Below are 24960 nucleotides of genomic sequence, written 5' to 3'. Positions count from 1 at the left end.
AGGACAGCATAGCAACCCACAGCTATATATTATTTGGCCCCAAATGTGAATAGTCCTGAGGTTGAGACCCTACCTTAGAGAAACAAACTTATTACAACTGATGTACCATTATAATTGGTTCTATTTCATTTCCCTGCCAACCAGGTTCCCTTTGGTCTGTTCTTTACAATTAAATTCAAGTTGTTTTCCTGAAAAGTATTAAAATTACTCATGTCAACTCTTGGCCTAAAGACCTCTGTCAGCATTACACTGCCTTTGGCGGTCACTTTCAGCTTTTAATGGCCTAACAATCACCTAGGAGACAAAATTCAGATGGCCTGGCGCCATCCTCAGAAAGTCTGATTAAGTCTGAGGGGGACCCAAAATTCATTTTTTACTAGTCAACACAAGTGATCCTAATGCAGGTTACTCAGGGATCAATTGTTATCAATGATCTATAGGAACCTATTTAAACAGGTAAAACAATGCTTTACAGAGGCCTTCAGGAATAACTCCCACCATTCTCTGTTGGTCTCACTTTCTTCATGGCCATACATCTCACTCTCACATTCAGTGTTACCAGAACTTTTGTGTACTTTTATTTACTCTACTAACCCTTTAAGGACCTGTTATCTCTTTGTGGAATGTTATCTCCAACTTCTTTTCTAGCACTAATTCATCCCTTAAGACCAGTTCAAACTACAGATAGGTTGAAAAATAATCTAAAACCTAAATGTTATTATAATTATGTTCTTTTATCATTATATAATCATATATTATGCAATCATATATCATATACAAAAATTAAGTTTTTATAGGTGTTCCACACTTGGGACAATGGGACAAAATGGGTAAATAATCTAGGTGGCTTCCACAACACTCTCATAAATCCTTTAATTACTTCATTTATTTTAATTTTTTAATATTTATTTTTTAGTTGTAGTTGTCAATACCTTTATTTTTTTACTTATTTTTTTATGTGGTGCTGAGGATCAAACCCAGGGCCTCTCACTCACTAGGCAAGCGCTCTACTACTGAGCCACAACCCTAGCCCTACTTCACTATAATTATCTACTTACATGTCTACCTTACCTACAAGACACTTCTTTATCCTTGCACTCAATATGTTCTTGATAAATGTATAATTAATCAAAAAATAGATGAGAAGACATTTAGCAGTATAAAAACATAATTCATCAACTGTTACTGCATGCTCCTGTTTTAAAAGCGCCAAACCCATGATTCTATACAACTTTTTAATCTGAAGATACAGATTTTATCCCCTACAGCCAAAATAGGGAGGGAAGCTTTAACATTTAAGAACATTTCCATTAATCATGAACTCTATAAAAGAATTTCTGCAATAACCTTTCATGTTGACTGCTATTTTAAAATGCATAGTAGGTACTTCAATTAGCCACATTACCATGTTTACCTTACTTTACAGGTGACATGTACTTGTAAAGGTAATTCACAACTCACAAAACCACTGGAAACCAAAATTCTAACCTCTTACTTCACTAGTTAGTCAATGCCTTCAATTCTTCAATTTGAATCAAAATTCAGTCTCTCAGTTTTATGTCTGAAGAATGTGGAGAACCCCCCCCCAACTAGAATATATGTGAAGTACAATTCCTGTCATGTTTTATAATCCCCATTACAAATATAGTTTGAGACAAGTCTCAAATCTAAAACTACATTTTCTTTCAGATTTCAAAATTTTCTTTTTATCATAAAATATCTTAGGAATCAAATATGACATAATTTCCTAGATGCTGGGTTTGGTAGTTACTCAAGAGACAACATTGCAAAGTCCCTCTTTATAGGGAATATTGACTACCAACATTAAATGTTGCTTCCTTTGTCTATACCACACATGGGCAGAGAGCCTGCTCTTACAGAGTGGGGGCAGACTGTAGAAGAGCAGGTGAGAAATACTATGACAACATCTTAAGCTTTAATGACATATTCAATTTGCTTAATTCTGAAAGAATGGAGGACTGATGAACTACCATGGCTTTGGCTCCCAGGAATTTCTTCAGAGGTTTTGACAGTTGTTACACCTGTGTTCACAGAACTGGCACTTGAAGTCCGAGACCTTGATAAGACAGGTGCCTTGCTCTTTTCTTTCTTGATTTCCACTCTCCCAGTAGGCTCCTTCTGTGAACTATTTAGAAAATCAAATAAGAGCTCATCATCAGGTTCTGACTTTTTCCTTCGAACAAACTGGGATGAAGGCCTAGGAATAGATGCATTTTCAACAGGTTGAGAGGCCTCCCCAGATGTCCTGGATCCTACTTTCACATTTGCAGTGCCAGCTAAAATGGTGGCTTTTTGATTTCGAATGTTATCAGCTACTGAGGAAATATAAGTAGCTTTAGGTTCAGTCTCATAAGTCAAATCTGTGTTTTGCTGATGAAGTTCCGGATAGTCACTATTCTTGCTGTATATGTTGCTGCTGGTGTTCTCCTTCCTATTGAGAGCTGTTGCAGCTCCTTGATCAACTCGGTTTAAAAGATCTTCAGCCTTTCCGGCAAGATCAACAAACCAAGACATGATGGTAGCAGAATAATCCTATTGGTGAACCTGAAAAAAGGACATGAAATGATTAGTATGGCATAAAAGCAGAAAGTAATGGCTGAGACTGGGTTCTGAGTCAGACAGTCCTGGATTGAAATCCTAACCCTACTTCTTACTAGCTAGGTAAGCAGGAGCAAACTAACTAAAGCTGAGAAACCTTATATAGAAAATGGTGAAAACAAGTGCACTTACTGTATAAAATATAGAGGAAATTTGGACACAAACAGAAATAAAGAAGACCAAGTGAAGAAAGAAGCCACCAGCAAGCCAGAGAGAAGTCCCAAAAGAAACCAACCCTGACAATACCTTGATGTTGGATTTCAAAATTGTGAGAAAATAAATTTCTATTGTCCAAGCCACCCATTCTCTTGGTACTTCGTTACAGCAGTCAGTCCTAGCAAATTAATTTGGCATCCAAATAGCAAATGACACATATGGCCAAATTCCAGCCAAATCAAATAAAAATAATATCTGAAGTTTGTTTTAAAGTGCTAAAACTTAGGTGTAGTGGCACACACCTGTAATCCCAGCGACTCAAGAGACTAAAGCAAGAAGTGAGCAAATTTGAGGCCAGCCTCAGGTCCTCAGCAATTTAATTTCTAAGTTTTATGAGACAGTTCAGTTTTATGAAATAGTTCTAATAAAAACAAAACACCACTGGGATGGAGCTCAGTAGTAAAATACCCCTGCATTTAATTCCAAGTTTAGCGGGGAGAGGGTGGTGCTAAAACTTGAAAAAACTACCTCTGATTAATACAAAAGTTATCAATGTTAAACTGAAGCACTATTTTGGATAATTCAGGTGTATACATATATAATATGTCTAAAGTACACTTTTGATAACTCAAAAACTGAGTACCTACCGTGGGCACATTAAGTTCAGAATATGCTTACATCTTATATCCATTCCACACATAGATTTGAGTACTTACAGTATGCTACAGTAGATCAAGGTGATGATGAAGTCATTAACCCTTATGGAATAGAACAAAGAGGACTGGAAAAAAGTCTACAACCAGTTCTTGAATGTGGGGATCAAACCTTTTGCCTGGACTCTTACAGTTAACTCTTTCTTACTCTTTGTTCACTTGAATGTTCTCTGCTTCAGAGTTCTCCTTTCCATCTCAATTAGGTCCTATTATTCTCTGTTCACCCTTTGTTTTGCCTCACAGCCCTTCATGCTTTATAATTTTTGGTTGCTTTTTCACATGTCTCTCCCTGTCTGGGAAGAGGGGAGTGGCTGGATAAACACCAAGTCTATTTTGCTCACCAATGACTTTCCAGCATGTAGCCACAGGGTACTGAACAAAATTCATAAAGTGCCAGATGCTGTGTAACATATTTAATTTTCACAACCATAATGTTATATACATATATATACACACACACTTTAAAATGTAGCAAAGGTTTAGAGTTTTGATGGCATCCAAAGTACTGAAAGCTAAGTCAACCTAGAGCCATGCCCACTTTTAACCCTTTCCTTCCCATATCAGCCTCTCAAAATCTAAATAAATCTCAGGAAACAAACTTACTCCTTTAAAGTTTTCTTTATAAAATATGACTATTAGTGACTCTTTCAGAGTTTATGTAAAACCAAGTGAAAACGAAGGCGAAATACTTTGTGACACATAAAGCTCCAAAGAGGAGTCAGGGATCAATCTCAGGTAAACATTGGTGGTGACTGGGGCCAATGACCACTCCTAGTGCAACAGCCAAAACACTAATTCCTTCTATCTGCCTCCATTTTCGTGAACAGGGCTTTAAAACACCAGCCTGTGTCTCACCGTTGGCCACCTAAATGAAAGAACAGAAGATGGCCCCGGGCACTGGCCCGAGTGACAAACACGGCCCGAGGCCTTCGCGGGTACAAAGCCTTCGGTAACCTGGCGCTGCAGGGACGCCGAGAGCCGGGCTGGGGAAGGGTCTGCACCCTGGACCGCTGGGCCCACGTCGAAGGCAGGTGTCATCGAGGAGGGGAGGGGAGGCCAGGCCCGGGGAGCCTGTCAGCCGGCCGATCCCGGGCGGGCGGGCGGGCGAGGACGGACCTCCATGGCGCTCGCCACCTCGCCCCTGCCTCGGGAGCGGGCAGCGCGGCCAGCCCACCCGGGAGCGCAGCAAACCACGCTGGCTGCAGCGCAGGGGACTCCGCTGCCTCGTCGCTGTCCCAATCCCGGCAAAGACCAGCGCGGTCCGAAGGAGCCGGAGGGACAGGTCCCGGCTGAGGCCGGCGCCGCGCTCCTGGGACCGTCAATGCTCCGAGCAGACCCGTCGCGTCCGCTGGCCCTTGCCTTCGCCTCACCTGAGGACTCCGGAGCGGCGGCACCGCGGCCTCGTCGCCCTCCCCGGCCGGGCCTCCTCAGCAGCCGGCACGGAGAGAGCCCAGGATCAGCAAACCTCCTCCCGGACCTGCCGTGGCCCGGCTACCTCTTCCGGGAGACGTGGAAGGACGGCGAGGACCCCAAAACAGAGTGACTTTCAAGCTGCCTGAGCGACGGGGAGCAGAGGGCCGCTAGCACCTGCAGGCTACTCAGGCGGCGGCGCCGGCGGCTGTGGGGGCCTTGCGCCTGGACACGCCCCTCTTCCGCCCACGGGGAGATCGGGCGAGAGTAGGGCCGGCGTGCGTGTGACGTAGCCCGCTTCCAGCGGACGGCGCGTGCACGCGGCCAGCACAACATCGGAGACCACGCCCCCGAGAGGGCGTGGTCTAGGGGCGGGCCACGTTGGCGGCAGCAGCGGATCCTTAGTGGATCTTCCAGGCTTCACCTTCCCACCTTCTCCCTTCTGGTCCCTAGTTTTGCTCATGCAGTTGTTGAGGCTCACAGCGGAGAGTGGGAATGCCCAAAACTTGATCCCTGATTTCATAGCGCTTACTTTTAAGTGACAGATATATATACATTATGTAAGCTGATGAATAAACTTGACAATTTCTGAATCTTACTAGAGCAGTTAAAAACAGGAAGTGACTGGAGGCAGGGAAGTGCTTTAACTCAGGTGGTCAGCGAAGTTCTTCCTATAGAGGAGGCAGCAGAGGTGAGCTATAAAGGGTTGAAAAGACCAGGAAAGGAATTCCCAGACACCACTATTGTAGTGTATTCTGCACACAGTTCAGAGAATCTATGCAATTAATCTAAATTCCACGCTCATCAATTCACCAAATACTCAGTTCCTATTGTGTAAACAGGTTTAGGTTAATTTGATCCTAAATACAAGACTAAAATGTAGTTCTAGGTATCCCAAAACTACTACGTTAAATAGTTTGTCCAAGATCATCTGCTGTAATAAAGACATCCACCTTCTTCCAAAACCTGTGCACTTTAGACTCAATACTTTATTGTCTCCAAACTAAAATGAGGAAACTCCTTTTCTTTCTCTCAGGGCAAGTTTAGCCCTGTCCAGTAAAAAGAATAACAATTATAATAATGACATTGAATATTTATATTTAGACCTTATTAACTGTAGAACGCTCTGTTAAGCTTTGGATGTGCTTTGCTTCACTGAATTCCCACAACCTTAAGGAAGGTACTGACTATCCTGTAGTAAGTGATGATGTTGTTCTCAACTATTAGGTTGTTCTTCCTGTTAAGGATTATACATTATCACTGGTTGCCTGACAGCTCCGCATCCTGGATGATGTGTGTCCTTTCCAGCTTGACTGTATGACCCACTTTGACCAATGAATGTGAGCGGAAGTGTCTTGCCACATCTAAGCAGAATTATTAAGAGTCATGATATATTTTCACCAGCAGTCTTTTTTTGGGGTGGGTACTGGGGATTGAACTCGGGGACTTGGCTACTGAGCCATATCCTCAGCCCTGTTTTATATTTTATTTAGAGACCGGGTCTCACTGAGTTGCTTTGTGCCTTGCTTTTGCTGAGGTTGGCTTTGAACTCGTGGTCCTCCTGCCTCAGCCTCCTGAGCTGCTGCTATTACAGGTGTGCACAGCTGCATTTGGCTCTACCAGCAATCTTGGTCTTTTCCCTCTCTCTTAAGGATATGTATCCCAGATGGGGCTGTTTCCTCAGCCTGGGTCCTAAAAAGGAAGAGAGAAATGAAGTAGCCCACATCTAGAATGTCACATCAGTGAGAAATAAATTACTGTTAGGAGCCAGAATTTAAGATTTATTCTTACACAGCCTTATCTGATGAAATCTAATGCATTCTGACAGTTTATAGATGAAGAGAATCCAGTGAGTTTTAGATACTTGTTCATAGTCACATAGGGAGTAAGTTCAACGTTGGGATTCAAACCTAGATCAGAGTGACTCCAGAAATTCTGTTCTCAGCCACTGAAAGGCTGAGAATGAAAGGAGCTGAGGCAGGGCCAGCTGTTCCACATCAAAAACATCGGCAGTGGTCAGGCTTCAAAAGGGAGGATTGAAGAATTCCCACATACACCCCCCTAGAGAATCATTATAGACACCTGCCTACCCAGAAGCCATCAGGGCAGGATTAGCTAGAGAAATGGCACAACCAGTGGAGAGAAGAAAATCTGCCACTTTTTCCCCCCTTCCCTGCCCCAGTGCCACCAGTGGCACTAATTCCTGAAAAAGGAAAGGGAACAAGGAACCTCCTAGAGCAGCCAAGCTCCTCTGCTCCAGGGGGAGGGAGGGGAAGAAATCTGAATAGAGCTTAAGGATACATTTTTAAACTAATGAGCTGTACCATGACTTTTGCAATGGCAGAGTGGGGAGCTTGGCAAATCCTTTCCCCCGAAAATAATGACAACATCCAACAAAATTATGAAAACCAACCATTTCAGCTCCCTGGAAATTGACCACAGGCCTAATCCCCAAGTCAAGCAGCAGTTATTTAGGAAAAACTATTAAACCTTGCGTAACAATGAGAGTCTGGGACATTTAGCCTGGGATCCCTCTCCCCCAGCTCCAAGAGAGTAGGTCAATGGTCAGGGCTAGTTTAGCTGCAAAGCCCAGCAGCTCTGCTGCTGGAGGAGCTGATTTGACTAAGAGTGGAGCCAGGAAAGCCCTGTGGCCCAGGGGAAGGCTCAGTTGGGAAGGGGACACCACTTTGCCTGGGTTGCAATCTTGGTGGATAAACAACTGAATGCCTGCAGGGAGCTTAACAGGGAGAGCCAGGCAGAGATGGCACAGTGGGTTTGTGTAAGCTGCCTCGTGCACTGTTCTAGAAGATTCTGCAAGTTCAGCAGAGCCTGGCAGAAGCCCTAGCTGCCTCCTCATTCCTGACTGAACTTAAAGCCTTACACAGGTGCGGAGGAGACACAAGAAAGCCAGGAAATTAAAAACCAGGGAAGTGTCGTAAATTGTCTGGTTTTGATGTATTCCCAACATGTTTTTGTTGTTTTGTTTTTCTGCTGGGAATGAAAACCAGGGCCTCAGGCGTTCTACCACCAGGCTACACCGGATTCCCCCTAGTCCATCTGGAAGAGGGGAATGTCTTGAAGTGTGTTCAACATTCGTAGCCATCAGAGAAATGCAAATGAAAATCTCTGTGTAACACCTTTTGGCATCCAAGCACAGTAGCTAAGATGTAAAAAGATGGAAAATACCACGTAATGATGGGGATGTGGAGCCCCTGGAACGCTATGCATTTTTGAGAGGCTAGTGATAGGACCATTTGGAAACCTTAGGCTCTATCTGCTAAAGTTAAACCTGGGCCTACTCTGACCAGTGTGCCCGCCCCCCCTGCCACCTGAGTCAGCAGTTCAGTTCAGCTGCTTCCTCAAATCCCCGAAACCCTTCATTTAGGCGGTCTGCCCAGCTGCCGGAGGTATCCTCTGGGGATTTTGTGACTCTCACTGAAAGATTCCTCCATCCATTTGGTTCCTCAGTTCTGTAATTCTACTTCCTTATTGCACAGATCTCAAGAATGAAATTATGAACCTCTTTGTTCATTTTTACCTTTCGGCAGCAGAGGGCGCTCAGGACTTAAAAGTCTGTATGAACTGGTGTATGTTCTACCTGGGTGGACAGGTAACATGAGGATTGCTGTTTCCTTTTGTTTATGGAGCACAGGGCACAATGTCTCCGTGAACCCCCTGGATGTTCCAAGGGGATTTTATATTCCCTTGCCGTAGGAGAAGAGAGATCTCCAGAAGAGGATCCCGAGGGGTTGCCAGAGAGAGGGGAACTCAACTCAGGATGAGTGGGGTCCCTGACATCATGACCGAAAAGAATTTTAATACATGTCAGTAGAGGCTCAGAAATTTATTTAGGAAAACAAGGGATAAAACAAGTGCTATCCTGAGAGCGGAGAGACGTGTTTTGGGGGTTCCCAGCTGTTTTAGAGGAAACTTGGTGAGGGGGTAGGTATGGGAAGGTACATAGGGTAGGCATGACATCAGTCTGGTAATTCCAAGATTTATGGTGATCTGGTCCTTCTTAGGATCTTTAGACTGACTTGGTTTCCATTATCTGATTCATAGAGAATTCTGGAAAGTCTCCTTAATTTATCTTTCTTTACTTAATCTAGTGATCTGATTAACACTACATAGGTAATTATGATAATTGGGTGAATTTAGGGTGACTTTAAGATTTACAGATTTCCCAGGAATTTAGAAGTGACAAGCCTGTGAAAGAGACTGGCTTGGGGGGGGGGGTGTGACAAGAAAAGTATGCAGAACTTCTGAACTAAAGTTCTAATTCCTTGTCCTCCTATGGCTCCTTTCTCCCCATTTCTTCTTTCTTTCATCCTGCTTCGCTCTTCCCTGTTTGAAATTTCCTCCAGATGTGGCCACTGGTGTTTTTCATGTTACCTCGGGGGCTAAACTGCTCCCAGAGATGAACCCCTCAACCATGGAGCCCCTCACCAAAACTCCTAGGGCTCCAAGGCTATAGTTTGCCCACTTTCTCCTCCCCCTCCCCTCCCCTCCCCTCCTCTCCCCTTTCCTCCTCTCCTTTCCCCTCCTCTCCCCTCCCCCTCTCCTCTCCTCCCCTCTCCTTTTCTCTTGTCTTTCCTCCTCCTCCTCCTTCTCCTACTCCTCTTCCTACTCCTCTATCCATCTTCTTTTTGTGTGTGCTGGGAATCAAACCACGCCTTGCATACGCTAGGCAAGTGCTCTGTCACTGAGCTATGTCTCTAATCCCAGCTGGGGTTTGAATGTATCGTTTGGGGTTTGTTTATTGGAAATTGAATCCCCAATGCAACATGTTTAGAGGTAGGGCCTTTAAGAGGTGATGACATCATGAGGGCAGAGCTCATGGACTGATATCATAAGTATGTGATCACAGGTGTGGTTAGTTATAAAAAGATGGGCTGGGCCCCTTTCTCTCTGGCATGCACACCCTCCTTCCCTTCTGTCCCCTGCCTTGGGATGATGTAGTAAGAAGGCCCTTGCTAGGAGGCAATTCCACCTTTAGAAAATTACCCTACAGATATATTGACACACATGCAAATGATATATAGAGTTATTAGATGATGGCTTATAGTAGCAAATATTGCAAACATGTGATGTTCACTGAATTAAAAATTTGGGCACAGGGGCTGGAGATGATAATTGGGTGAATTTAGTGGTAGCACGCTTGCTTGGCCTGCGTGGGGCACTGGGTTCAATCCTCAACACCACATAAAAATAAAATAAAGATATTGTGTCCACATAGAACTAAAAAATAAATATTAAAAAAAAAATCTTTGTACATTCATCAGCAGAGGCCTCCCGTGGCCACCGTGACCCTATGGTTTTCCATATTCCATCATATCCCCCTACATTTGTAAGAATAAAATTTGATTTTTTTCCATAACTAGTGCAACTGTAATTGTGCACATTTATCATTTGCATGATATGTTTGTGATGGTATGTATTTGTTTATTAGTGTCCACCTGCCTTTTGAGAAAGCAAAACCACAGCTGTCTGTGTTTCCTGTTGTATTCCCAGCCTAGGACAGGGCCTGGTGCATGGTGGGTGCTTATGTTAAGTGAATGAGTGTCGTGGACCACCTCTGAGGGCTGGAGAAGTTAGTGTCACATAATCAGTACATGCCTCAGAAAGAACCGATTGCCTATGGAAGCATCCAGCATTATACTTGGCGCAAAACAGATGCTTAACGAATGGTAGGTGTGATTTTATATCTTCTTGAATTTTCTCCGTCTGTACATTCTTCTTTATCCAAAGTCCACTCTGTCCCCAGCTTCATCTAAAATGAATAGTTGGGCCTTACCATGGCCTCCCTGGCCTGGCGCATCCAGCCTGTCCATCCCACAAGTCTGATTTCCCTCTTTCCTCCCCCAGACTCATCTCAGGTAGCTTCTTCCCTACTTAGCGTCAAGGGCCCCAGGAATGTGGAGGTAGAGTATTCTGTGGAAATGCTGGAAGCTGCCTGGAGCACAGTGTAAAAACAGCCTGGCAGAGCTCCGTTCCAGAGAGGAGGGGTCTTCACCGTCCCCCAGGGGGATGTCCGTCCCTGCAGTTGTGGGAGACTTTGGTGGACAGGAACAGGGGCTGAGGAGTAGAACCAGACCAGTCTCCTTCCCTTGGAGCTAGGAGCCTAGAGAAGGAGCTGAGGGCCTCAGGAAGCAGTGTTGGGTGCAGCTCTAGGATCCCAGAGGCAAAGGGAGTAGAGAACAGGCATCTGAGTCAGGTGAGAGGCCCCGGAAGGCCAGGTCACCAATATCATTCCCCTGTAAATTAAGGATAAGATTTAAAGCTCTGCCATCTGAATAAAAGTGGGGCAGCGGTGTGGGGCCTGTACCCCTATAGGAGGCAGCCAAGTATATGGGGGCTCATTTCAGCCTTTATGTCCCTGGTGGTCTGCTTCCCCCTGGTTAGGGAATGGGGGCACTGGAGCAGAGACCTTAGTGCCCTGCTTTACCTGTCCCATGTTCTGTCCCTAACATGTCCCCTGCTCTCTCTCCCCATTCTGGAGACACACCTTGTAGATTCCCCAGATGCTGGCTCTTTCCCTGACTGATGCACCTGTCTTCGTCCATCCATTCACTGCCCCTTACCGAGTTGCCTCCTCTATGCCAGCTGCAGGGTTAGGTGTGGAGAGTACAGATGAGAGGTCTGCTCTCAAAGAGGTCAAGCCTGCCTGGCTGGGCAGACAGGCAAACTGACAGCTATGAGCAAGGGGTGAGTCCTGCAGGAGAAGTCTGAGGAATGAATGAGTTGGTGAATTAATTAATGAAGGAGCTAATCTGGCCGTTGGGCTGTATCTCAAACTCTTCAATTTGGTAGCCCCAGTTGGAGGATGTGACCAGTCTTTCACTCACCTTATTCCTGGGTGGTAGCAGACTTCAGACTTCTCCTGCAGGACTCACCCCTTGCTCATAGCTGTCAGTTTGCCTGGGCAAGCGCAGGCTTGGGTGGTGAGTCCATAAGATCACTTCATCTGTTCTTAGGATGCCTGGAGCTTCCTGAGTCAGGGCTGTCTTTCAGAAAATGTTTTCTTTCATTAATTCAACAAATATTTATTGAGCATTTACTATACATCAGGTACAAATCTGGGTTCGAGGATCTAGCAGTGAACAGAACAAAGACCCCTGGTCTCAGGAAGCTTACATTCTAGTAAGGAAGACAGATAAGTCAAATTCTTGGTGTCTGAGATGGCAGTAAATGCTGCAGAGAAATACAAAGTAGGGAAGATCTGTGATGTTTGGGATTTTCCATTGGGAGGTTAGGAGGTCTGAGACCTGAAGGAGGGGAGTGAGTGAGCCTGCTGAGTGTGAGGTGTGTTCCATGGGAGAAGGTGCTAGGCCCCTGAGCCGCTGCAGCCGAGGGGAGATGAGGATGGACAAGTAACTGTGGCTCAAGTAACCCAGGTCCTCGTAGGCCATGCTGAGGAGTCTGCATTTTATTCTAAACGTATTGGGAAGCCATTAGAAGGCTTTGGGTGGAGGAACCTTCACTTTGTGTTGTTACAGGGTGTCTCTGGCTAATGCACTGGGAGTGTGCTGCAGAGGCCCAAGGCCAGGAGCTGGCAGCAGTTGTGGGCCGTGGCATTGTACACAGACTGTAACTCTCGCAGTAACCCTGGAGGGAAGGGACATGGAAGCTGGGTAGGGGGTGAGACGTGTTCAGATTCTGGGTTTATTTTGAAGAAAACCAATAGGATTTGCCAGCAGTTTGAATATAGGGTATGAAAGAAAGAGGACCACCGTGACTGAAAATGATAATACTCTCTGCTGAGCACTTGGAAGGGTGGACTTGGCAGGAATTAGGTGGGGAAGGCTGGGCAAGTGCAGGCCTGGGTGGTGAGATCAGGATGTCCAAGGTCCCCAAAATGGCAGAGAGAGAGAGAGAGAGAGAGAGAGGAAGGGACTTTGTCTAACTTAACAATTTTTTTGCCAATTTGGTGGATGTTTAGTGTCCTTTCGTTGTGATTTTTAATATGTGGACATATCTTAAACGTACATCTAGAATATATGTGTATAAACATATATGTTAAATATATAAAACATATGCAACTGGGTATACAAAATACATTTTAATATGTAAGCACTCTACCACTGCACCACAACCCCAGACCCATTGGATCAATCCTTTTTAATTTTATTTTTGAGACAGGATCTTGCTAAGTTGCCTAGACTGGCCTCAAACTTGCAGCACCAAGTGCTGGGACCACAGGTGCACACGACCATGCCCAGCCTCTGACTGTTCTTCTAAGGCATTTTGTAGGAATGGAATAGGGGAAAAAATGGGCAGTATCTGGAGGAGATGATGCAGTCAAGAGAGGTGCTTTTTTGTTTATTTCTGTTTGTATTATTTTTCTTTTGGAAAAGAAGTCTTTAAAGAAAAGTACAAAAGAGAAAGAAAATTGATGATAGTGGTGGTGATGGTGATGACGGTGACGATGGTGGAGGAAAGAGAAGTGGTTGAAGTGGAAGGGAGAGGACAGTGCATACTGGGCAAGGGCTTGCTCAGAGGGGACGGGACAACCTGAGCTAGAAACACCAGCTCACCCTGCCTCACACGAAGGAGACTAGATGGGCATGGTTGCAGGTGGGGCTGGAGGTGCTCATAGGAACTTATACAAGTTCTCTTCTGATCACTTCCTTTTTCTCAATGAAATAAGAACTGAGGTCACCAGGTGAAGGTGAGGGTCTGGGAGGGTGCCCTGGGGTTTGAGGAAGGAAGTGTGAAAGTGCCACTGAGCAAAGCGGGGACATGAAGGAGGAGGGAGAAAACATGACTTCTAGGCCACTTGAAGTCGTTGGAGGTCATGAGTGTGCAGTGAGATGAATCAGTCAGGTCAGGTGATCTGCTCCAGCTGTACCAACTGCACAAGTCCAGGTGACAAGTGGGTGCCTATTGTTAGTTCTTAGAGGAGGATGATTCTCTTTCCCGCCCTCTGAGTTATCTTTCCTGTTCCATGAAAGATAGCCTGTTTTTACTACTATATAGTTTTCTTCGACTTCTTTCTGCCTATTGAATTTTGAGGGCCCAAAGATCTCTTAATTTTGCATTATCCTATTTCTACCAGTCCAGATTGGTGGTATTTTTTTAAATTAGATTATTTATTTATTCTAATTTGTTATACAGATTGATGGTATTTCTACTAATACAATTCTCTTTAAAATTTGTCTGGTTTCCTATAAATCAAAATCACATTGTTGTTCACTAGATAAACCAACACTTACAAATCTCTTGGAGATAAGCTTCTTGACTTGGGCTTCACCTGTGATGCCTAAGAACAATGTTATTAAGATAGTTTGAGGGCTGGGTTGTGGCTCAGTGGTAGAGCGCTTGCCTACCATGTGTGAGTCACTGAGTTCAAACCTCAGCACCACATAAAAATTAGTAAAGATTAAAAAAAAAAGATAGTTTGAAGTATTATTGTTTGAACAGTTATCTGAGGTACTGCCTTAGTTATTTTCAACAAGTCAACAGAGAATTTAGAGTTTACCCTTGATTTCATTTTAAAAATATTTTTTTTATTTGTAGATGGACACAGTACGTTTATTTTAGTTATTTATTTTTATGCAGTACTGAGGATCAAACCCAGTGCTTCACTTGTTCGAGGCGAGTGCTCCACCACTGAGCCTCAGCCCCAGCCCTACCCTGATTTCATTTTTAAACCATGTTTTCCTAATTGTGTTCTGATTTTTTGCCTGAAAGTCATTCTTAATTTTATCGTTTTTTTTTTTTTTTTTTTTTTTTTTGCCCTAAACAGAGGCAGGGAAATTTCTAATCTGGTGAATCCTAGCAGCTTTGTTTTTCAAAGTTACTTTCTTAGCGTATCTCTTGTCTCTTGCATTTTAATATAAGTAGCAAGGTTTCCCTTTAACCCTTCCCTGTTAGCCTCCATGAAGGGCCATCATCAATGCACTCCCAGAGTTCTTCCAGTTCCACTCTTTGCCTGACCCCAAAGCTACTCCCACAGTCTCAGTCTCTGCATTATTTTCGCCACGTAATTATCCCCAAATTAGTGGTTTAGACCACATTGTGTTTATGATTATCTCCCACAGTTTTTGTGGGCAGGGACTTGGGGCAGCCTTGGGTGTGTTGGCCTCAGAATCTCTCATGAGTTGCTTCTGAGACCTTGAGTGGGCCCGAAGGATCTGCCCCTAAGGTGGCCGTCTTAGGTTGCTAGTAAGTTGGTGATGTCTGCTGGTGGATGGCTGCTGTTCTTCCCCACGGGAGCCTTTCCACGGGGATCCTTAGTGTTCTCCTGGAACAGCAGCTGGCCGTTCCTGCTAGGGCAGTGACTTACACAAGCAGAGGGAGGGTCTCCCTCTCAGGGTCATATGAGGGCAGGGTCGGCACCCGAGAATAAGTGTGTCCTTTAATTTTGCCACCTAGTGCTTCCTTGTGCTTACATTTTCTTGTCATAGCCCAATCTCTCACAGTGAGCAATCCAAGGGACCAATGAGGAAGGCCTGCTGTCCTTGATGACCTAGGCTGTCTGTGATTCCATGTAGGGCATGAGTACCAGGTGAGGCTCCTGAGGGTCCATCTTGGGGGCCAACTACCACAGATAAGATAAACTCATGCCTGTGATTTTCTAGAAAATAATTTGGACTGGGGGGACCTGGGGGGGCACAAAACAAATAAGATTGACCATCATTGGTCAATGTGGAGGCTGGTTGATCGGAACACCACGCTGTGTGAGATTTTACGTAATGAATTGTTAAGATAAAAAAAGACAATGTGATATGAGGTGGGGGTTCTTGTATTCAGCCAGAGGCCTGCAATTGCTACTTCCAAACCCAAGTTTGCCTTTTCACTGTGGCTCACTTGCCCAGCTGGTCAGAACCACCCAGAGCCCAATTAGTTATTTTTATATATAAAAAAAGAATTGGCAAAAAGTTGCAGAAGGATATTTATGGCCTAGGAATTTTATTTACAAATTTTAAATCTGTAAAAGAAGAGATGTAATTTTATAGATATGGAAATGCATTTTAAGAGTATAAAAATTTCTAGAATAGTAAATGCTAATTTATGATGCTAGTTATTTTTTGAATGGAGGAAGCAGGGTGAGAGGGGTTCTTGTTATCCTATTCAATTTTAAGTATATAACTTTTTTGATTAATGGAAAATTAAATTAATGTCTCTCAGGTGTATTCAATTAAAGTATTTGTCCTGGGATATTTCTAGTAAGACTCAGGAGAACCAAAAGTCAAAACGTCACATTCGTTAACTGGAAATTTTTTTTTTTTTTTTTGCTACGAGAAGTGAAAGGGAATTTAAAGCATTATTTCCAAATTGCTACACATAAATTTCACCTAATAAGAATCCAACATATTACAAGGAACTCCTCTCAAAGTCATGCTCTTGGCTTTGTATTTGTTCCAACAGGGCTTAATGGTTTGGGTATGCACTCCAAGAGGTGACATAAATGGAAGTGGGGGTCATGATCTTTTTTTTTTTTTTTTTTTAAGAATCAGAAGCAAATAAGGCATTATACTAGGACTTGGGAAAGCCGACAGAGGGTCCATGGGCATTTGTGGCTCTATAGTGTTTGTGGCTGAAGAGCGTTTATTCAGGAGTAGGAGCAGTATAAAAACTCACCTCTTCCCTGAGTGACATCAGGGAAAGACAGAGGCCCTGGGGTTTTCTAGCATCAAGCCTCACTACCAGGGTGGGTGTTGAGCTCACCACACAGTCTGCGTGACTTTTTCACTCATTCATTCAGGGTCTGCCACTCATTTACGAGAACTTGACGTCCTTCAGGAGTCTCTGTTGAACTAGTGCTTCGCTAGCCATTTATTGCTTCCTGTTTTGACTTGTTAATTTCCTCAGTCTGAGTCTTAACCAAATGGTTTGTCATAGAGAAAGAAGAACTTTGTTCTCATGCTAACTATTTTTATTTTCGAACCAATGCTAATTATTGTGCTGTTGGATATGAAAGCCACTCACGATTTTTACACTTTAGCCCTGGTTTGGAAAGTCAGGTGTTCCGGGGTTCCAACCAGAAATTGTATCCGTCAGTGTCTTGGTTACTTTATTTGCAGAATCAGGGACCTAGGCTGTATCATTGCCAGAGTTATTTCAGTTCTAAAATTCTACAGCTGGAAGTCAGAAAAGGGCTTCCTTTATTGTAGAAAGTCACAAGAGGTTGGAGCAAGAGGACACTTCTGGTCAACACACTCGTTTGGTATTCAGCCTGTATTTGCTGAGTGCTTACGATGTTTTGAGGAACTGGATAAAGCACACATCAGCCCCGGGCTCCTGGGCCAGTTTTCTGGTTCCCACAACCGCATGTTTGTGAGTAACATGCGGTTGTGGGAACCAGAAAACTGGTCAAGGGATTTTGGCAGAGCCCCTCTGACTTTCTCAGTCAGGAGCCTGGGGAACGTGTTCCTGCAGATAACTCCCCAGGGAGGGGACTTCCTTGAAACCCTTCGCTTGAGATCTAGGGGAAGCCTGTCCTTGAGAACTTTGATAGTTGAATGGGGTTGATGGAAAGAAGAAAATGTCCTCTGAAAGACTCCAGCAGACTTCTTACGTCATCTCTGCTGCAGGCTCTTAGAGTGAGTCTCTGGGAAGACCATGTGAATCAGTGATTAGGAGCAAATGAGGGGCTGGGGCTGGGGCTCAGTGGTGGAGCGCTTGCCGAGCAAGTGTGAGGCACGGGGTTTGACACTCAGCACCACATAAAAATAAATAAAATGAAGGTATTGTGTCCATCTACGACTAAAAAATATATTTAAAAAAGAGCAAATGATTCTCCTCTATCCGTTTGTCAGGCCTTGTTCTGAGCTTCATTCAGTGCACAGTAACTCATTTCATCCTCAGAGCCGAGTGTGAGGGAGGTGGTCTTACTAGCCCCATTTTATAGATAGGGAAACCGAGGCACACAAAAGTTAAACAATCTACCCAACATCTCACGCAGTCCGTAGTTGAGCTGGCGTACACATCACAGACGGTGCTCCTTGTCCCAACCAGGGAGGCCTTCTTCAGTGGGTCTGTTAGTGATGCAGAAATGAAACTGAGGTCACCCAGCATAATAGCGTCTTATAGCTGCGTAACAAACTTTCACTAGCTGGATGGCTTAGAACAGCACACATGGGCTCTCTTACAGTCCTGGAGGTCTGAAGTCTGAAAATTGGGCTAAAATCAAGGTGTGAACAGGACTGCGTTCCTTCCAGAGGCTCCTCGGGACGGTTTCCTTGCCTTTTGCAGCTTCTACAGGTGCCCATGTCCTTTGGCTCTGGCCTCCCTCCATCTTCATAGCCAGCAGTGTCCCTCTGACGATCACCCTGCTCTGCCCCCTTTCCATTAGAATGATCTGGTGGCTCCGCTGGCCTACCTCCACCCTCTAAGAGCTTCCCCATCTGCAAAATCCCTTCTGTTCATAAGGTGACATATTCACTCGTTCCAAGGATTAGGATTTGGACATCCTTGGAGAGCCGTTGTTCTGCCGGCCACACCCAGCAGTACTACCCACAGATCTATGGCCAGGTTGTTTAACCATGGAAAGACATTTTGAGAAATGCCTCATTAGGCAATTTCATGGTTGGTGGACATCGTAGAGTGTATCACACAGATTAGGACAGCCACACTGTCAGTAGGCCACAGAATCTCATGGCAATAGCATCGCACACACTATCTATCGTTGACTGAAACAACATTATGTGGCACGTGACTGTATGTCATTGAAACCATATGGTCTATACCAAAATCTGTACACAGATATTCACAGCAACCTTATCTATAATAACCAACAGATGGAAACAATCCGAATATCCACTGATGAATTAATGAGCACATGTCCATCAGCAGGTGCATTAATAGACTGTAGTACATCTTTGCAATAATGGATTATTAAATCATAGAAAGGAATCATGTCCTGATGTGTGCTGCAACGAAGGTCTTGGAAAACATGTTGCCAAAGGAAAGAAGTTAGATGCAGACGAGAGGCTGTAAGGCATGATTTTATCACATGAACCGTCCAGAACAGGCAAATCTACAGAGACAAAAAGCAGGCTAGTGTTTCCCCGACCTGGCAGGAGGGAACAGGGAGTGACAGCAAATGGCCTGAGGTGTCTTTGGGGATGATGGAATGTTCTACAATTAGACTGTAAGTGTAATTTCACAACCATGTAAATCACTGTAAATTATTAGGCTGTACACTTCAACTGAGCCAAGTGTATGGTATGCAGATTCTTTAAAGCAGTTATTTACGTGTTGTTGCCGAACCCCGTTTTTCTAGCAAGGACTATCTTTTATTCTGAGATTATTTCCTCTGACTTCTTTTTTAAGTTAATAAGTCCCTTATTTCTGGAAATGGTGTGATAGAAAATAGTAGCAGTAGTTGTTTCTTTATTGTCCTTCCTTGGAAAGTAAACACCCCATATCAGTTCCTGAAAAGTGATGAAAACTGTGCTAACTGGTGAAATCCAAGTCCAGGAAGCTCTGGCCAGCTTCTCTGTTAAGGCTGGAAGAGGTCTTACGGATCGCTGAGTTCCACCTACTCATTTCCAAGAGGAGCTGGATTGGAAGCCTGTGGAGGGGAGATGCCCATCCGAAGCTACCCAGCCAGACTGTGGGTAGCCCACACTGTTTTCTTTGTTATGAACCCTGTCCCCAAGATGCCTTTTGATTCTAAGATTTGAGAACTCTTTATCAGCCTGCCTATCAGATCCCCCTAAGGAATGACATTTCCAGCAGGTCAAAATGTTAAAGAGGCTAATTTATCCAGCACCCAGCTCTAGGGGAAATGCTTGGCTCAACTGAATTGAACTAATCTGAATGAATCACCTGACCCGGACCAGCCACACCATCACATGACACCCAAAGTCCACGAAATGCAACTTCCAGTGACCAAGAAGTGCTTATTAGCCCAAAGGAGCAGATGTCCACGTGTCTGTTGGTAACTAAGGGACCTTCCCCAAGACTCAGCAGAATGGACATGTGAGTTGCAACCTCTGGGGTTGGACCCTGGTGCCACAATCCCTGATTCACTCTCACTGTTCCAAATATGCTGCAGAGGCTCCTGTGGAACCTCCTGGACATTCAAGGGTCAAGGTCCTTGGGAACTGCACAGACGGATCAGCCATCCATGTCCGTACCACCCAATCTTGTTCGAGAGGGGATTGAAGGGCGCTTCCAAGGATGCATTAAATAAAGAGCCTAAGTTAAAAGGGAGAGTGATATTGAGGTACTGTAAATGCAGACCAAGAGTCCAAGACGTTTTCTTGACTCATACCCTGATTTTTTAGTAAGAATATCTATGGAAATTATTTGACTAAAGTGTTTATAGTTATAAATTGTGTATACAATTTGTAGTTCTATAATACATTTTTTTTTAAAAAAAAACAGTCTTATCAAGATAGGATTCACAAATGGAACAGACACTTCTCAGAAGTGAAAAATGTTCAACATCTCTAGCAGTTAGAGAAATGCAAATCAAAACTACTCTAAGATTTCATCTCATTCCTGTCAGAGTGGTAGCTATTAAGCACATAAACAACAAAAAATATTGGTGAGGATGTGGGGAAAAAAGCACACTCATACACTGCTGGTGGGACTGCAAATTGGTGCAGCCAATATGGAAAGCAGTATGGAGATTCCTTGGAAACCTGCGAATGGAACCATCATTTGACCCAGGTATCCCTCTCCTCAGTTTATACCCAAAGGATTTAAAAACAGCATACTACAGTGACGCAGCCACATCAATGTTTATAGTAGCACAATTCACAATAGCTAAATTGTGGAACCAACCTAGATGCCCTTTAGTAGATGAATGGATAAAGAAAATGTGGTATATATACCCAATGGAATATTACTCAGCATTAAAAAGAATAAAATCATGGCATTTGCAGGTAAATGGATGGTGTTAGAGAATATAATGCTAAGTGAAGTTAGCCAATTCCAAAAAAACAATTACCAAATGTTTTCACTGATATAAGGAGGCTGATTCATAATGGAGATGGGGGGGCATGGGAGGTGGGCATAGATAAACTTTAGATAGGGCAAAGGGGAAGGAGGGGAAGGGAGGGGGGCAGGGGGTAGAAAAGATGGTGTAATGAGATGGACATCATTACCCTAGGTACATGTATAAAGACATGAATGGTGTGACTCTACTTTGTGTACAACCAGAGATATGAAAAATTATGCTCTAGGGGCTGGGGCTGTAGCTCAGTGGTAAAGCGCTTGCCTTGCATGTGTGAGGCACTGGATTGGATCCTTAGTACCACATAGAAATAAATAAAGATATTGTGTGTCCATTTACAACTAAAAAGAATTGTGCTCTATATTTATAATATGAATTTTATTGCATTCTGGCATCATCTATAACAAATTAGAATTTTAAAAGATTTAAATAAAGATTGGATTTACAGATCATGAAATTTTTCACTCCTTTAAAATGTAAACCTGAGTGATTTTTAATATATTGGAAGTACATCCATCACTGCTATTTAATTTAGGATCATTTTTATTGCCACAAAAATAAACTCTGTACACATCAGCAGTCACCCCCGATTCTCTCCCGGCCCTGCAGTCACTAATCTGCTTTCCAACTGTATGGATTCCTCTAGTAGACTCTTCTTAAAAATGCAATGATACACTATATGGCCTTTGGTGGTTGCCTACTTATTACACTTAAAGAAGTAGGCTCATCCACATCACATAGGACAAAAAATAGAGTGAGAGGACAAGGTAGAGACTAAGGAAAACATTTGCAAAGACAATAAGGAGCTATTATTCAAAACATATCAAGAACTCTTAAAACTCAACAGCAAACAAAACAAGCAACCCAATTAAACAAGGGGCAAAATACCCAAACACACATCTCACCAAGGAGGACCTGCCATGGGAAGTAAGCATATGAAAAGGTGTCAGTTATGTCATCAGGGAAATGCAAATGAAAAAACAGCAGTGAAATTCCACCACACACCCATTAGAACAGCCAAATTCCTGAACACTGACACCACCAAATGCTGGCCATGACGTGGAGGGACAGGGACTCTCTCACTCAAGGCTGGTGAAAAATGGCACAGCCACTTCGTGGGTTTCTTAGAAAACTAAACACACTCGAACTATATGATCCAGGATTGCACTCCCTTGCATTTACCCAGCGGAGTTGAGAACGGTGGTCCACTTACAAAATCTGCACATGCAGCTTCGCTCATAGCAGCCCAAACCTGGAAGCAGCCAAGTGGCTTTCAGTAGGTGAATGAGTTAATGAACTGTGGTGCCTCCAGAGGCTGGAATAGTATTCAGAGCTAAAATGAAATGAGCTCCGAAGCTCTAAAGCTTTACTTTAAGCTCCGTGTTGACTTGGATGACGATGGTCCATGTGGGTCCCTTGATGGTGATAAGTAAGCCTCTCTGGTGAGGGTATTAAAGCTGCCTCTGTTGGCTGGGAATGGACGGTCTATGTACTTAGCAGAGTTCCCATGGACCGAACTTTTTGTTCAAAACTACTGTGTGCCTAAACTGCTTTAATAACAGTCTATTAAAAAACAAAAATGAATAAACAGTGCAAGTGTATATACCTGAGTCCAGTGTCATGCTTAAGTGGCAATGACTCAGTGCAGTGGATGCACTTGGTGCCTTGCCTGGGTCCCTTTATGGGGTCCAGTCACCGTCTCCTGCCTTCTGTGGTCCTCTTCATCCTTCTTGAGATGGTGCCCACTCTGCCATTGGTTGTGGGAAGCGGACCCCCAGAGGAGACGCCTGGGAGTTGCAGCCCTGCTTACTGGCCGATGGCTGACTGATGCAGAGGTCTGCACAGGCTAATTCTTTCTTGCCTCAGCGTAGAACAACCTGTCTGAAAGAAGCCATGCTCTGGAGCTCCTTGTGGGGTCAGGCTGGGGTCCGCCCCTCCTCAGCCTCCTCTTTGTTGACCTTCTTCCCTTGCCTGTCCCTCACCCCTCAGTCACCTCTAGATTTCTCCTGAGCACCCCCCAGTAACTCCTTTGTGTAGAATCACCTCTCTGGCTTGGCTTCTAAGGAACTGACCTATGACAGTTCCCATGGATCCCTGCCTTCCTTTTATCCTGATTGGTTTAGCAAAAATATTATATGGAATTCATCATGTCTTTTGTTGTCCACAGCATTGCTTGAAATAAGCAGAAGATCTTTACATTTTTTCCATTTGTGTTAAAAGTCTCTCTCTTCCTCTCTCACTTGCTCTCTCTCTCTCTCTCTCTCTCTCTCTCTCTCTCTCTCTCACACACACACACACACACACACACACATTGCACTTAAGCCTGATTCCACAGAATCAAATGTTTTCTTCCAATAACAAGTTTTTGCAATACGAGTGGCTTTGGAAGAAAAAGCAGAAGTGAAAGAAGAAACAACCGTGGTGGTGACAAAAGATGTGGACAGAAATAAGTCTGAATACTATGGGTTGGGCTTCCTTTGGGTGGGTCTGAGATTTTTCAATAAACCTTATATTTCAACATGTGTGTGTGTGTGTGTGTGTGTGTTCACGTGTGTATGTGTGTGAGCATGTGTGTGCATGTGCATGTGTGTGCGCGTGCATGTGTTGGCGCATGTGTGTGCACACATATCTGCTCATTTATGCAATTCACTGTGTCTCTCCTTTAGGAACCAACTGTATTAAGACCAGTTAGGAATTTCTTCCTGTTCTTCTGAAAAGCATTTTCCATGAGATAATGAAAACATCCTTGATAGCATCCCTGGGGCAGAAAAATCCCAAGCCAGCTCTGTCCCTGGCTCCTGCCTGCAGGAACAATTTCCTTACAGACCCTGGGCCACTTATTTGAGTCCTCTGAGTGTTAGCTTTCTCATCTGTAAGACGGGAATAGTAACAGTCCCTACTTCACTTATTTATCAGGAAAGTTAAATGATAAAACAACATGATTAGCAACGACGACAGTAAGAGTGCTATTCTTATAACGCTGGAGGGTAACTGGGGTTAAAATTAGGCTCATGGGGTCCTTGACTTCAAGCCTGTTCCCTCTTAACCTACAACCTCCTCCTCCTCTGTCATCATAGGGCACTTGCCGAATCTTCAGGGGACCTCTGCAGAAGGAAGACATGCTTCTCCTTACCCCTGCTTTGGGGGTGACCACACATCGTAGTCCATTTTCTGTTGCCATATCAGAAAGTCTGAAGCTGGGGAATTTATGGTTTATGAGGAGCAGAGATTTATTCAGCTCATTGTTCTGGAGGCTTGGAAGTCTGAGGGCTCCTCACTGGCCTCTGTCAAGGGCTTTTGTGCTTCCTTGATGGAAGGCAGAAGGGCAGGGAGCACATTCCAGAGCCCAAGAGAGCCAGCCAGGGCTGCTGTTCTGACAAGCCCTGTCTTGTTAGAACTAACCCCTTGCTGTGACAATGACATTAATCCTTTCATGAGGGCAGAGCCCTTGGGACCTCATAACGTCTTCTGAACTCCATTTCCCAGTGCCACTGCTCTGGGGATGGTGTTTCCAACATGGGAATTTTGGGGGACACACTGAAACCTCAGCAGCAAGCATGTGGCCCCAGAGCAGTCTCCCCCTCTGCTGAGAACCAGCTGCAGCCCTGCCTGGGTGTCTAGAACAGAGAGCATGGAGCTCAAACAGTCCCCTGTTTTTTGGTCCACCAAGGTGACAAATGTATGCTGTATCCTTGATTATGCAAATAAGGTTTCATTAACTGCTATCTGGTCCAGAGCCCCCGTGTTATAAGGGAAGATTGGGGAGGGGAGAATATGACTTAAAGTAGCCAGTTAGAGACCTCAGGCATTCTTCTGGTTTAAATCACTTTCTTGAGAATTCTTTTGGGAAAGTGCATTAGTTTTTCAGGCATCTTCCTGGCACCAGGGATAGCTGGCTGTCCCCAAATATCCTTTCTGTCTTATTTCTCTTAGCAACAGAATCCTCGAGCCTTCGCCATGGCTACCTAACTAAAGACTGCATTTCTCTGCCTCCCTGGGATCCAGGTACAGGCCTGTGACCCAGTCTGGCCAATGGATAATATTCACCTACAATCTCCATCCTGCGGCCTGGAAGGTGTCATGGTATGTGACTGGGGACCCACTGACGTGGGCAGTGGAACATGATGAGGTTAAGGGAGTAATTCTATAAAC

At 44.3% G+C, this 24960-nt stretch overlaps 1 protein-coding gene across 1 annotated transcript in view; it reads right to left on the bottom strand.

Moving 5' to 3' along the window:
- Golga5 (golgin A5) overlaps positions 1 to 5125 on the bottom strand; it is a 35795-nt gene extending 30670 nt beyond the window's left edge. The window contains exons 1-2 of the mRNA XM_005339144.4: positions 4859 to 5125; positions 1992 to 2565 (exon numbers count right to left, since the gene is read on the bottom strand). Coding sequence (XP_005339201.2) covers positions 1992 to 2535 — 544 coding nt within the window. The 5' untranslated portion in view covers positions 2536 to 2565; positions 4859 to 5125. The remainder of the gene's footprint in view (positions 1 to 1991; positions 2566 to 4858) is intronic.
- Positions 5126 to 24960: the final 19835 nt, after the last annotated feature.

The sequence above is a fragment of the Ictidomys tridecemlineatus genome, chromosome 5 (genome assembly GCF_052094955.1).
Source record: "Ictidomys tridecemlineatus isolate mIctTri1 chromosome 5, mIctTri1.hap1, whole genome shotgun sequence".
NCBI classification, from domain to species: domain Eukaryota; kingdom Metazoa; phylum Chordata; class Mammalia; order Rodentia; family Sciuridae; genus Ictidomys; species Ictidomys tridecemlineatus.
The sequence above is the reverse complement of the archived record's forward strand: the minus strand, read 5'-3'. Positions and strand labels throughout refer to the sequence as shown.